This window comes from Fonsecaea monophora (assembly GCF_001642475.1).
Source record: "Fonsecaea monophora strain CBS 269.37 chromosome Unknown Scaff39, whole genome shotgun sequence".
NCBI classification, from domain to species: domain Eukaryota; kingdom Fungi; phylum Ascomycota; class Eurotiomycetes; order Chaetothyriales; family Herpotrichiellaceae; genus Fonsecaea; species Fonsecaea monophora.
In genome coordinates, this window is record NW_019173970.1 from 227,362 (window position 1) to 241,338 (window position 13,977).

The 13,977-nt window shown below is 52.7% G+C and overlaps 5 protein-coding genes across 5 annotated transcripts; 3 read left to right on the forward strand and 2 right to left on the reverse strand.

Annotated features, from left to right (window-relative positions):
* Positions 1-2,108: 2,108 nt before the first annotated feature.
* AYO21_05954 (hypothetical protein) lies at positions 2,109-3,179 on the forward strand (the record flags this gene model as incomplete). The annotated part of the gene is made up of 1 exon (XM_022655920.1): positions 2,109-3,179. The coding sequence occupies one exon, from the start codon at positions 2,109-2,111 to the stop codon at positions 3,177-3,179; it is 1,071 nt and encodes a 356-aa protein (XP_022511840.1).
* Positions 3,180-3,653: 474 nt separating this feature from the next.
* AYO21_05955 (hypothetical protein) lies at positions 3,654-5,240 on the forward strand (the record flags this gene model as incomplete). The annotated part of the gene is made up of 1 exon (XM_022655921.1): positions 3,654-5,240. One exon carries the CDS (start codon positions 3,654-3,656, stop codon positions 5,238-5,240), a length of 1,587 nt encoding a protein of 528 aa, XP_022511841.1.
* Positions 5,241-5,313: 73 nt separating this feature from the next.
* On the reverse strand, positions 5,314-6,280 carry AYO21_05956 (hypothetical protein; the record flags this gene model as incomplete). Its single annotated transcript, XM_022655922.1, has 2 exons — positions 5,314-6,138; positions 6,236-6,280. The coding sequence occupies 2 exons, from the start codon at positions 6,278-6,280 to the stop codon at positions 5,314-5,316; spliced, it is 870 nt and encodes a 289-aa protein (XP_022511842.1).
* A 1,052-nt stretch (positions 6,281-7,332) lies between these two features.
* On the forward strand, positions 7,333-12,341 carry AYO21_05957 (hypothetical protein; the record flags this gene model as incomplete). The annotated part of the gene is made up of 9 exons (XM_022655923.1): positions 7,333-8,807; positions 8,867-9,044; positions 9,768-10,125; positions 10,179-10,677; positions 10,749-10,948; positions 11,003-11,135; positions 11,189-11,410; positions 11,459-11,623; positions 11,675-12,341. The coding sequence occupies 9 exons, from the start codon at positions 7,333-7,335 to the stop codon at positions 12,339-12,341; spliced, it is 3,897 nt and encodes a 1,298-aa protein (XP_022511843.1).
* A 151-nt stretch (positions 12,342-12,492) lies between these two features.
* On the reverse strand, positions 12,493-13,556 carry AYO21_05958 (hypothetical protein; the record flags this gene model as incomplete). The annotated part of the gene is made up of 5 exons (XM_022655924.1): positions 12,493-12,921; positions 12,980-13,061; positions 13,115-13,192; positions 13,253-13,397; positions 13,448-13,556. The coding sequence occupies 5 exons, from the start codon at positions 13,554-13,556 to the stop codon at positions 12,493-12,495; spliced, it is 843 nt and encodes a 280-aa protein (XP_022511844.1).
* Between the last annotated feature and the right edge of the window lie 421 nt (positions 13,557-13,977).

Sequence of the window (13,977 nt, forward strand, 5' to 3'; positions counted from 1 at the left end):
ACGATGGTGGCGTCCTCCACGGCTTGGGCTAAATTCTACTCCCCCGCAGTTTCTGCTGGAGTGCCTCCTGAAAGTATTCGACAGGCTGGACGGGATGGGATAATTCGCCGCATGCGTGGCATTCAGGACAGATTGATTGTCGACTTCTATTCCAGTCGACTTGCCAGATGACCAAAAGATTAGGACATGACAACAACGTTGTGTGCGGCCAATTCTCAATGGATCTGGCTGACTCTCACATCGTTCGCAAGGAAGCGCCACACCGTAAGACCTTGACTTAAAAGGTATGTACCCATATTTAGATCTGCCTGAGTGAGGTCCTGCGCCACAGGTGGCAACCCTTACACAAGTTGGGACACACAGCACCATTACTGCACCGAGGAATTGGAGACATATGCTGTATTCTGCGCAGAGACACGTTCCATTCCACTTCAGACGTGGTGACTTCAAACGTGCTGAGGCCGAATTGACATTGCAAATGTTGTACCAGACAGAGCTGCCCAACAGTCATCTCCGCCCCTATTCCCTGCGGATTTTCAGGCCATCTCCGAAATGAGTGGAAGGGGAGCAATGTTTTTTTGTTCTTCCTCTTCATACAAAGACGACATTCATGTGGTACCGTCATCTGAAGGCAGGAAAAAAGGCACGAGGGTCTCTTGAGTACTTTGCAGTGTGGGTGATGATGAAACTATTAATGTGTTACTAGAAGTCTGCTGGAACCTTTTCGGTAGCTGATCATTCCACAAGGGGTCAAATATGCCTTTGCATGCTTCTGGGCAAACAATTCATCATTTGGGCTCACATGAGCACTGGGTGAGCCCACCTCCCGTCGATGATTCGAACCCCGTCGTGGGTTTCGATGAGATGCTGTTCGTGGTTGACCTGAAGCTCCTCGTAAACTCCTCTATGCCTTCTGATTGGAACAAGGACCAGGTCGGGTCAGGAGATTTCAACAACTCTTCAGATTAGTACAAGTGAAAACCCTTGCGGGCAGCTTGTTTGAAGGAGAGATTTTGCGGGCGGCGCTTTTCCCATTACAGGCATTAGGCAGTCCGTAGGCGCACCAAGCTTTCCTTCAGTGCGGCCTGTGAGCCAACCGCATTCGTGGTCCACCACTGTAGGCTTCGCGTACAATGCCCCTTCATCTCCCACTCGCTCACCATCACCTTGAGTTCCCGGAGCACATCAATGCCCATTTGCCCGTCCCTGTTCGCTCGTCGCCTTTGGCTGTACCCATCCTCTCCACCACCACTTTGCTGGCTGGAGGGTCGAGACTGCCGGTCCAACTCAGCTGCGATTGTTTTTCGATTCCTCTCCATCCCTTCGCACTGAGCGCCCTGCAATCCTGCAAACAGCTTCATACTTACTTCAATTCAGTCTTTTCCACGTTGGATTTTGGCTTTTTGTCGAGACGTTGTCTCGTCCCACATTCTTTTGTCTCTTGTTTGGTCACCGCTCCCGGCACGGTCCAGTCACTTCCTTTCGTCCACGGAATCTTCTCTTTTTCGGCACAACAAGAACTCGTGGTTGATCCACAGTCATTGGGCTCTTTATCATAATCTTTTCACTATCGCATTCTCGAACCTTGCCTCACTGCGAACTTATCAGAAGGGTTGTAAGCCGACGACGTTACGACCGCAGAGCTCTCACGAGACACGAGGAGGGGTTTGAGACGAGATTAATACACCTGAGTTCGACAGGTGTAATTGATCCGGTGGACTCTACGGTTGTGAGGAGTAGACGATTGAAGCTACAAGAAGAGCGGCGCCGCGATGGCGTCGAATGGCCGTATGCATACCCAGAGATGAGGATCTGAATTCGGCTAACATTCGAGTGAAGTTTTCGAATCCTCTGCACACCACTTATTTCGTCGATGCGTCCAGTGCCCCCCTGATCCTCCCAGCTGCCCGGCATGCGGCGTGGATGAGACTTGCTCTTTAAGTGCTCAGTCGTGTGACTCGTGCGCGTCTACAACCTGTGTCAAAATTGGTTCTCTGCCTGGACAATCATCACCCAAAAAGTCTACACCTGTCGGCCCAATCGTTGGCGGAGTGGTCGGAGGTGTGATCCTACTGGCAGTCATTGCCTATGTGATTTATAGGTACCGAATGCGCAAGAAACGACGCGCTCTGGCTTGGGATCCTCCAGAAAAGAGAGATCAATCCACGCTCCATCGAGCCAACCGCCAATCCACTAGGTCTGCTCACTCGATCGCCTCTACTGTCCTAACTCGAGCTTCGAATGTCATCCAGATTGCCTACATTCCAGGAGTAACTGTCCGGTCCCCCCCAGACTCACCAGGATTCATTCCACCGGTTCCTTCGATCCCCGGAGGCATTGCCTCCAACTCTGCCAACGGGTCACCCCAGCTGGAGCAGCATTTCTTCATGCCGAAAGATTTGAGAGATTCTACCTGGTCCGACACTTCTTCCATCGACCCGCGAATAAGCCTTGCCCCGAGCTTGGCTCGAGCAAGCGTGGCGACGACGATTTACCGTAGTGATGCTGTTGTTCCACCTATACCGGCTCAACAGGCCTTCCGAGCGCAAGCCAACGTTGTGAGTGTTAAGTCCGGTGCGAACACTCCAGGAAACTCGTCAACCCCAAGTGCGAGAACGCCACAGATACCCCAAGTCCCACAAATGCCCAAATTAGGAAGTAGCAACAGCTCTATCGTCGCGAGAAACGTCACTGCGCGACCTATCGAAGTCAAGAAAGCCAGCTCGGCGACCAGGGTACCTACACTGGCAAATCTGGCGAAAGAAGCCTCACGAAAGAGCAGTACGGCTACAAGCTCAAAGGAGAGCATTCCGTTCTTCGTGGATGAAAAGGAAGTGGTTCCTTCACCCGCGACTTCAACTCCCCTCACTGTCCTCGACGAGTCTCCAATATCACCCTTGGTGATTCCCAAGCAGCCCTTCGCAGCCAACCACTCGGCGAGGTCATCGTCGGTGAGCGCTATTTTGCCTTTGGAGGGGTCTAAAGGAGGTCCGTCCCCGGGCCCTACACATCGGCATACCGGCAGTGCCACCTTGAGTGCCGCAATCGAGGACGCCATCAAACGTGCCCGGAATCCCGAACACATGAACGTGAGCAGCCCGACCCTACGGCCGGAACTGGTCAAGCATGATGCGGGACCGTTTTCAGATGCCAATGAAGTGAAGGAGAATTTGCCTTGATGTACAATAACCTCGTTTTTCGTTTCTCCGCCATATCCGGCCCTTTGGGACGCCGGCATGTGCCACGAGGGCCTTGACGATATTTTGGGTGGTTAGATTAGGACGATCGAAATCGATTTTCATGGGGGAACTATACTCTATACTATGACGCTGGAGACATCCTACTTTTCACTCCATAAATGTCGTATATGCGTTGAATTGTACTCGGTACTCGGTATTGCCGTCTATCTGGTCTCAGTACGAATAGCAGTTCCGTGGGCCATGTGTCTCGTACGGCGGGGCTAGTTTCGAGATGCTACACATCACGTTGGAAACGCGAGCTCACGTGACTTGGTTGGATATTGGTGACACGACCGCGTAGACGCGTCGCCTTCATGTTCATTCAGACGCGCTGATCTGATCTGACGAAATATTGTAACCACAAAGGTATTGTCAACCTGTGCAAAGTCCACTTTCTTTCGACAAGTGGTCAATATGGGCATCAAAATGGAGGGCGATTCTTCACCACCACAGCAGCCGGCTTCGCAGGATGAGGACATTCACCTCCCTGACGCGCCAACTTCGTCGTCTGTGAACGGAAGTGAGGACAATGCCATGGCAAAGCCCTCCGAAGAGGGGCCCGTGGCGTTGGAAGATTTGTTTGACGATGACGACGACGATATCGCGAGTGCTTTGCAATCCTCGAGTGAAGCGAACATGCCTTCCTCTCCGCCGCATTCAGCTCCCGACTCGCTCGGCGCGGCTGTGACTACACAGCAGGAGTCATATTCAGATCCTATTATAATGAAACAGTTCTACGCTCGCCTTTTCCCCTTTCGATCCCTTTTCCAGTGGCTCAACCACTCCCCCAAGCCGGGTCCCGATTTCACGAATCGAGAGTTCGCATTGACCCTTTCGAATGACGCGTATCTGCGATACCAGTCATACCCTACTGCGGACTTGTTGCGCAAGGACATCTTGCGACACATCCCTTCCCGGTTCGAGATCGGGCCGGTTTATACTACGAATCCAAGCGAGCGGAAGACTCTAAAGAAAAGCTCCATGTTCAGACCATTGAGCAAGGAGATTGTTTTCGACATTGATTTGACAGACTATGATGACATCCGCACATGCTGTGAAAAGGCAAATATTTGTGCAAAATGCTGGTCATTTGCCACGATGGCGATAAAAGTCGTCGATGTTGCACTGAGAGAAGACTTTGGCTTCGAACACATCATCTGGATCTATTCTGGACGTCGAGGCGTTCACGCTTGGATCAGCGACAAAGAAGCCAGAGAACTGGACGACGACAAGCGCAAAGCGATCACTGGATACTTTGAAGTGCTGAAGGGAGGTGTGCAAGGTGGCAAGAGAGTGAATCTCAAGCGGCCACTCCATCCCCACATTGCCCGAAGCCTTGAGATCTTGAAGCCATACTTCCAACAGGTCTTGATCGACCAGGAGCCCTTTCTGTCTCAGAAAGGGCAAGACCGACTCCTCCAATTGCTTCCGGACAAAGCACTGAACGAAGCCCTGGTTAAAAAGTGGTCAAGCAGCCCAGATCGGCCCAGCATCAGAAAGTGGGAAGACATTGATTCTCTGGCCAAGACTGGTATCAGCAAGACCTTGGACACTAAGGCCTTGGTTGAAGCCAAACAGGACATTCTCCTAGAGTATACCTATCCGAGACTAGACGTTGAAGTCGGCAAGAAGAGGATCCATTTGCTGAAGAGCCCCTTCGTCGTGCACCCTGGCACGGGACGAGTGTGCGTACCCATCACATCCGGTGGTGACATGAGTCGCGCCGAAACCTTTGATCCGCTCTCCGTACCCAAGGTCACCGAACTGCTCAACGAAGTCGACCAATTCGGCAACAACGACGCCCCTGACGCGCAGACAAATGGATACGTCGAGGACGGCGTGACCATGAGAAAGCTAAATGACTGGGAAAAGACCAGTCTCAAGTCCTATGTCGAATTGTTCGATGGATTTGTCAAATCCCTGCTCAAGAGTGAAATGGTCCGCGTCAAAAGAGAACGAGACGAAGACGGCGTTACTGGGGCTGACGGAATGGAATTTTGAAGATCCAACTCTGTGTCGGACAGATTACCGACCAAACCGCTTTTCTCGATGACAATTTTCTTGGCTAGAGATCTCAAAGCGAGGCTTTTGCTTTCTGTATCGCCGGCGCCTCTAGCTTAAATACCCTCCTCGCATTGCCACCCATGAATTCAGCAACCACTTCGCGCCGAAAGCCTCCTTCTGCCAACAGATGCTTCTCAACGCTATTAACACAAGCGTTCCAAGTCAGCTGGGGGAAATTGGTCCCGAACATGACCTTCTTGCGTCCAGTCGTATTGGCAAAAGTGATCAGCTCTGGGGGATAGTACTTGGGGAGATACGCGCTGGTATCGATATAGACGTTCTCATGCTTCCAAGCGACAGCTACCATTTCGGCCGTCCAAGGATATCCTATGTGACCGCATATGATTTTTAGCTGGGGGAACTTGAGGGCAATGGTGTCGATGTAGGGGATCGGGCGACCTGTTTCACTCGGACACAAAGGACCAGTATGTCCAACTTGGGTACAGAAGGGAATGTCAAGCTCGATACACTTGACAAACAGCGGCCAGTAATGAGCATCCGTGGGGGGCAGACCCCATAACCATGGCACGACGCGTAAGCCTTTGAAGCCCTCTTTCACCACGTAATGCTCGAGTTCTTTCACAGCATTTACAGGGTCCAGCAAGTCCACCGACGCGAGGCCGAAAATTCGATCAGGATATGCTCTGGTGAACTCGGCGACTTGGTCGTTAGAGAAAACCACCTTGCCGGGCCGCCGCCACGATGCCAGACAGATCTGTGAGACACCTGCTGAGTCCATCATGGCGACCAATTCCTGGGGCGTTGGTCGACGTCGCAGGAGGTCGGGATCGGCATGACTTTGTTGGAAGAGCCGCTGAGCTTCGGGCACACCATCCTGTAGCCAATGTCAGGAGCCTTTCGCTGTATATGGCAAATCAAGCAATAGAAGCCGCGAAGGACTGGGCACAGATCGGATCGGGATGGACACATACCAGGGCTATGGGATTTGCCCACACATCCACAATAGGAAAATTCATGTTTGATACCATAGCAAAGGGTCCCTCAGCCGTTGAAAAGTTCGAGAGGATAGAGATGTGTGTGTAGTATTGTTTAATGGCTTTGTATTCTGCCACTTTCCCAGCTACTATCTGCTATTATGTAAATGGAGAAGAATCAGCCTCGGTAAACATCGACGAGGCTATGAAATGTGATGCAAGGCTGACTAAGTACGAGGCACCGAGTACGCCGTACGCGCTCTCGGCGGTTTCTGCCTAAATAGGTAGGAGGCCACGAGGTGATCGTACTCGGTCTCGGCGCCACAACATTCCGATGGAGTTGATACGGATGCGTCGGAGTTGCGGAGCAAATTAGCCTCCGCAGTTCCGGATACCATGTTGGTTTGTCAGCAGGGCTGCCATGTCGGCGCTTGAACCTCGCAGCGGTGCGCGATAATACCGTTGGGGCAATTGCTGAAGATTGGACTGGACAATCCAAACCTGCATCAGATTACTCAGAAACACACAATCAGGAGGCCTGTTTCCAAGATGAGCCCCAACGTCATGGGTCTCTTTCGAACATTTCAAATGCTCGTCCTCGACTCCAGACCTCACCATCCTCCGATAGTCTAATTCTTCCTCGCGAGCTAGGCACCCCCGGATGTGCATTTCCGATATTGTTGAACAGTATATTCTCTATTGCTGTTGTGCTTGGGACGCTTATATACACCTGTAAGGCTCCGAACCGGACCAGTCGGGTTCTCATTGACCCTTGAGGGGACATCCACCATGTCCCAAGCAATTACGCAACCTCCCAAAGCGGGCAACATGGCTCAGGTGAGGCTTCTCTAGAAATCCAGACCATTTTGGTTGGAGGGGGTCCTGACCCTAGATTGTGTCAGGCCTGCGATCTTTGCCGCTTGAAAAAGAGGAAATGTGATCTGAAGACGGCAGGTGGTAGATGCTCAGCCTGCGAGAAGTCCAAATCAGTGTGCCAGATGACACATGTCACGAAGCCGCGGGAAAAGCGGAAAAAGTTGTTGCATCTTCCTGTGGTAGGAGTTCATCGTTTCTAACAAAAGAGCAGGAAACAGATGGAGAACCTCGAGGAGCGCCTCAAGAGTCTGGAGGAACTCATCAAGATGTCGGTCGCGGCGAGGCTCCCAGAGAACGGTCACGCTGAACGAGTGGACGTTCTGACCCCGTCATCGCTACCGTCGACCACCTCCCCGACTGAACAAACCTCATACGTGGCAGATACGCTCCTGGCAGAAGTAGCAGGCAGCAGCACCCAGCAGTCACCGGGCCAGTCACTGCTACAAGCGCTTGGCTCCATCCAACCGCGAAGGATGACAGCCGACGTTACACAATCACTTGGCGGTGAAATGGACCTTTTGGGGACTGATGTGACTCAGGCATGGAGCCCAAACTCCGACTCACAATTTGCCATGCCAGCCCCGGCTCTTGCTACGACTGATGAGGAGCTTCGCCCTCAAGTCCGTTATAATGGGGCGAAGAAATGCTCGCTGCCGCCGGTGCAAGGCGGCCTCTTCCTCCTGCAGGAATTCCTGGTGGATTTTAACACAGCACTCCCACTCTTCGACCCCGCGGTGATCACATCCCTCTTTCAGGACTGTTACAACGGAAGAGCCAACGGCAAGCCGATCGAGTGGGTGGCACTCAAGGTCGTTCTTGGAATCGCACACCGCCTCCGTGCAATGAGTCCACTGGGGGTCCCGCAAGATACGGAGAATGCCGAAATCTATCTGCAGGAATCGCTCGACACGGTGCCAGAATTACTGGTACTCCGGCCCTCGTTGCTTCTGGCTCAATGTTTTCTTGGCTTAGCCGTGGTGATATCGACATCCTCACGGCCATTTCCAGCCCAGACATTTGTCTCCCTCGCCCTACGGGTTGTCCAGGATCTTCGGGTCAACGATCCCAAGGGGACTGAACCAATCAATGCGGTCGATCGAACCCAGCAAGAGCGCGTTTTCTGGGTCGCCTATTTTATGGAAGTAGACATGAATATGAGGGCGGGCAGACTGCCCAACCTGCCACCGAGATTGATCAATGTTGAAATACCAAGGGACGGCGAGCCAGATGCCGCAGGGGAAATCACCGCCGCCAATGGCGAATTCAAGGTCAATATTCTCCGACTTCACGTGGAGCTTGCTTTGATCCAGGCCGAATTTGGAGAGCAACTTGCATTGCTGCATACCGCGCAGAACTCGGATCCTGCAGGCGATGCCGAGCTGCGCTCAATCAATTCGCGGCTGGAGGAGTGGCGACGTAACTGGATCTTCGAGCTTGACGCCGAGCACCTACGTGCGGCTCTGCATCGATCGGATCTAGTCCACGTTGTCATCCTCGAGTCGACTTATTTTTCGACTACATACGCCTTCTGGGCCCGTATGTTACCGGGGCCTCGAGCAAGTAACAATGCGTTCTCCGCCCAAGGACTAATCGAGGGAATGACGAAACAAAAGGCGCAAATTTTGCACAAAGACGCCCGGAGATTCATCAACCTGCTGAGGTTGATCCCGGGCGACGATATTGCTTGCAACTGGTGAGTCTCATTCGACCCTTGCCAGCAAAGATATGGACTCTGACAAAAATAATTCGCAGGCTGTCGCTGGAATCTATCGTCTCAGCCATGGTGGTTGTCCTCGCCCATATCATTTTCAACCCCCTCGATGAGAGTTCGGTATCAGACTTCAGCGTCTCGAGATATATGTTACAAATCCTGCATCGTTTGAGCAACATCAGCAAAGATGACGGACTGGTTGCCATTCAGAATCTTTGTGTAGATCTATATTTGAGGGCCGAGAGAGCGTTACAGGGGGACAAACCGCTGCGCGGGTGAACGGCGTGCCTCCTGGGCACATTGAACGAAGTGAATGAAGATGACGATGAGCATGAGCATGAGAATGGATTGGTCTCTTTCAGCACAGTGTATATTATACTGACCATTATACCCCGGGAATTGCACATTGCATTGGATGGTGGAGCCCTCCCCCAAAGTACCTAGGTACCTAATTCCACGGAGAAGATTTCAGAGTGGGTGTCGCTATTCTGGCTATTCCCCCTTCAATCCTAGCTGACGGGCTCCGGAGCTGCTGGTTGGTACCAAGTAAAACTGCGAACAATGGGGAGTTTGGGTGGATTCCCCGCAAAAAAATTGTCATGGATGCGCCCGCCCGCATCGAACCAACAACTAACAACCAAACTAACCATCAATTCCTCCCGCTCTTCTTCCCACCAGCATCCGAAAACCCTCTCCTCTCCGCCCTCGAGTTTCATTGTCAAGACCTCGTTCCCATACCAACCTAGTCCGACCCAGTGATAACGCTGAGAAAAACGAACTGCTCACCCCCCGATGGAGCGCTAACCTGCGCAGGACAAGACTGCAAACGGCACAGATCGAATCAAATGCCGTCCAGCCGGATATCCAATCGTCCTCTTCAGCGGAGAAAGGTGCCTGATGTCGTCCCAAACTAGCTCATCGGATCTACACCCAAAACGTCAGGGGAAGCATGTAACCACCGCCTGCCTTGGCTGTCGCAAACGCAAGATCAAGTGCGACGGTATCAGTCCGCGCTGCTCAAACTGCGTGCTCTACGCCCAGGAGTGTGTCTTCCAGCATGGCGTGGATAAACGGAAGATCGCTCCCAAGGAGAGATTACAAGCCCTGACGAGCTACTGCCATCAACTCGAGTCGCTACTCGTTACGCATGGCATCGATGTGCCGCCTCCACCGCCGCTCCATGTTCAAAACATTCCAGCGAACAGTCAGACCGCATCATCATGGCCTGTCGATGCTTCTCCACCCCAAAGCATTCCCCCGGGCATCGATCAGTCTGATTTCGGCGTCTCTGAATGGCTTGGTGAGGCTTTCCGGTGCTTGATAAATGAAATGAATGTACTAAATTAGGTCCAGGCGCAGACGGCCCCCCGGGTCAAGATGCTTTAGTCATGCCGGGAAAGTCTCTCGAGGATGGTTACTTGTATTCCGCTCCGGATGTGCCTCAGATCGAGGATTCGAATGCCGACCTCAAAACACCCGTTCCTAGTCACAGTGAAGACGTTCTGCTAGATCAACTGTCCGGCAGGATGGGCTCGTTGCAGATTGCCGAGGATGGCCAATTGCGATTTTACGGGGCGACGTCCAACCTACACATCCTCCATAATGGACCCTTGTCTTTGTCTCGGTCAAAATTCCGCTCGCCCTCTGAACAAGGCGCCGAATTACTCAACGGAGCGGGTGTTGGTCACCTTGTTGATGAAAGCCTTGAAGACCACCTCTTGCGACTGTACTTCACGTGGGAGGAGCCTTCGATACATGTGGTGGATGAGTCCGTGTATTGGCGCGAGCGAATGATTTGTAAAGCCACAGGTCAAGTCAGCACCTTGTACTCGGAGGTGTTGACCAACGCGATGTGAGTGGTGTCGCTAGACTGCTGCTACCCTGTGTCCTAGCAGTCATAAACTGACTGACAACCCTCTCTAGGTGTTCTGTTGGTGCGACCCTCACCACCAGGACTTACCCTCACTTGCCTGACCCGCTGTCGGACTTTTTTGCCACCAGAGCCAAATTGCTTCTGGAGCTTGAAATGGACGCGCCCACGCTATCGACAGTTCAATCCCTGGCCATCCTTAGCGCCGTCGAGGCGTCTCTGACCAGGGATGCTCGTGGCTGGTTGGACAGTGGTAGGATGTGCCTCGACTACACCCAAACTGGTCCACACTGACCCGGTCACATAGGAATGGCTGTCAGACTCGCGGTTGACTTGGGTCTTCATCTTGATCCGGAACCGTACGTTCAGGCGGGCCTAATCACGCGTGAAGAGGGGATGATCCGAAAGGTGGTATGGAGTGGCGTCTTCGTTCACGACAGGTATTTATGTCTAGTCCCTTACTGACCATGGCAGTTGAGTGACTGGTAACTAGGATGTGGAGTTTGTACGTCGGTAGGCCTGTCGCCCTGGACGACAGGCATGTAACGGTACAGTTCTCTGCGGAAGAAGCCAACCCAAGTCGCATCCAAAGGTACTGGTCCCCTTATGATGACAGTGAGGCATTGGATTTGCCTCGGCTGCCAGACTCAATTGACGAGCTTGGGGTTTGGAACGTGAAACTATGTGCACACATGACCGCTATCAGGGAGACGCTGTAAGATGGTCCTCCAGCGGCACAGAAAGGATCGCTGACGCCAAACAGGTATCCCGATGCGAAGACTGGCCCAATGAACGCCAGGCAGCTGTATCAATTTGCGATCCAAATGCGTGATAATCTATTGGGTTGGCAAAGGAGTCTCCCGTCCAGCCTCGCCGTCAACAATCTAGACAAACGAGATCTATACCTTCCGCACGTCCTCCAACTCCAGTGAGTAGACTTGCTCGTTCACCTATGTTCTTAACGGCTAACTCGTCTTAGCATGCAATACCATAGCATCATGATCATCACATTCCGCCCGTTCTTTGCCTCCGTCAAGACTCTACCGGGCCTCACCACGGCTGAAATTGCGACTGGCCGCAACCACTGCACGAACTCGGCCAACTTCATGGCAAAACTGATTCAGACCTATCGTCGCCTGTATAGTCTCAGAAGAATCAATGTTCAGGCTGTCCATCTCGTCTTTACGGCCACGTTGATCCACGTTTTCACCGCCTGCGCTGCCACGGATCCGGTTCGAAGCAATAGCGCGTGGAAGAACCTAGAGATTTGCTGTCAAGCATTGGGCGAATTAGGTCTCGCCTTTAAAAGCGCCTCAAGAGCCCTCGAGGTCATCATGGGCATCAAGAGTGATCTCCTCCGGAGGTCAAAGTCGAACGTCAAGCGACAGAATCCTTGGAGTGACGTGCATGAGCCTGGACTTGTACCGGCAAAGAAACGGCGGCCCACCAATGCTGAAAGCGACCTGATGGCGACACACCAGTCACCTCAAAGCCAAGGTAGCTCTGACGTTGGCCTCAACCTGAGCGAGACCGACCCCGCGTTCAACTTTTTCGATACCTCGTACGACGACTTTTCCCTCGAGACTCTGTTTTGGAGTGGCTACTCCAACCTCGAACTGCCTCACTACCTCCCTGAAGAGCCATGAGACGACTGCTCAACCGACGTCAACCCTGTTTTCAAGCTACCTTATCACTTACAGATTGGGCCGAATGACGAGTTGTCGCTACAGGCAGATATACACCATGGGTAATGCAGAGTAAGCTCTGGTTAGGACGAGTCTACTTTATGATCTCGTACTACACCTGACCGGCATGCACGGCGCCAGTAACAAGGATATCAGCGCCAGTCGTATACGCCGCCGCATCGCTAAGGAGATATCCAACAGCGCCCTTGAGATCAGTTCGATCGCCCATTCGTCCCATTGGCGGTGCAGATTTGAAGACTTCCAGCAACCCAGGGTTTGTGATGACCAGCCCTTTTGTCATCTCGGTGGCGATATAACCAGGGGATACTGTGTTGACCCGAATTCCCAGAGGGCCAAGCTCCACTGACAACTGCAAGCAGAGAGTCCTGACCGCTCCCTTGGAGGCACCATAAATATTCAGCCTCTGAGTTGGCAGAGCAGTCTGAGCAGTCACCGATGCTATCATCACGATACTCCCCCCAGTTTTCTGGGCTTGCATTTGTTTGGCAGCCAGTTGAGCGGCAAGCATCGTGCCTAGCACCTGAACCGTAGTCAAGTCAGCGATTTCGTCCTCGGAGGTGGACGTGATTCAAACGCACATTGACTTGAAGAATCTTGAGGCCTTCATCCCAAGTGGTCTCAAGGAATGGTTTATCATGGACGATACCAGCCGCAGTGACGCTGCAAGCATGGTTAGCAAGGGCTCTTGCCATAAAAATACGACTCGGCCTAACCAGTTATCGATCCGACCGAAATCCTTCACCACCGCATCGAAACTCCGCGCCATACCCTCTGGATCCGTGACGCTCGTCCTGGGAAACACACCAGTCAGCTGAATGCCGCAAGACCCTGGCAGTAGGTGGCAACCCTACCGATAGTACTTGGCCTTGACGCCCAATTGGTTTTCGAGGTCGAGAAAGGCGTCAGATGGCTTTTCGAGGATATCAAGAACGGCGACATCGCTTCCCAGCTCGGCAGCACCTCTGGCCAGTGCTAAGCCAATGCCCCGTGCGCCTCCTACGGTTGTTCAGGGGTATGGCACGATTTAGTTTCGACTCCTCACTTACCAGTGACGACAGTGACCCTGCCCTTCAGGGACATCAGATCCTGGATGGTCCTCGTCCGGTAGGTATCTTCGCTGGAGGCTCCGGGCTTGGTTTTGTTCTCAGTCGCCATGGTGCGAGTTGTCTGGTGAATGGTGCTTCTACCGAGGACGAGTGAGTTTCGCTTCAGGGCCTGCGACCTCATAAGGCCGGACAGGGGTGCAGACTCGAGTCTGCGCAGAGCACGAGCTGCGATCCACTGCTGCCTGAGGTACATTTTCGATACTACCCACCCTGAACCTATAACTGTCTGGGAATGGATCTACGACTGGGGCAAAGATGCAAAGATATGGCACTTTACTCGTCAGAGAAAAAAAAAAACCAGAAACACAGAGCTGCAAGGGTCTGACTTACCTAGTCAGCCTGGTCTGGGTCACGATGGAATGGATACGCAATCGGGAAATTGCGGTCGACCCATGAAATGCCGACTTTATCTCACGTCTTCGGATGAGAGAAAATCGACTTCCCCGGGTTTCATTTCCCGCAACGATGCG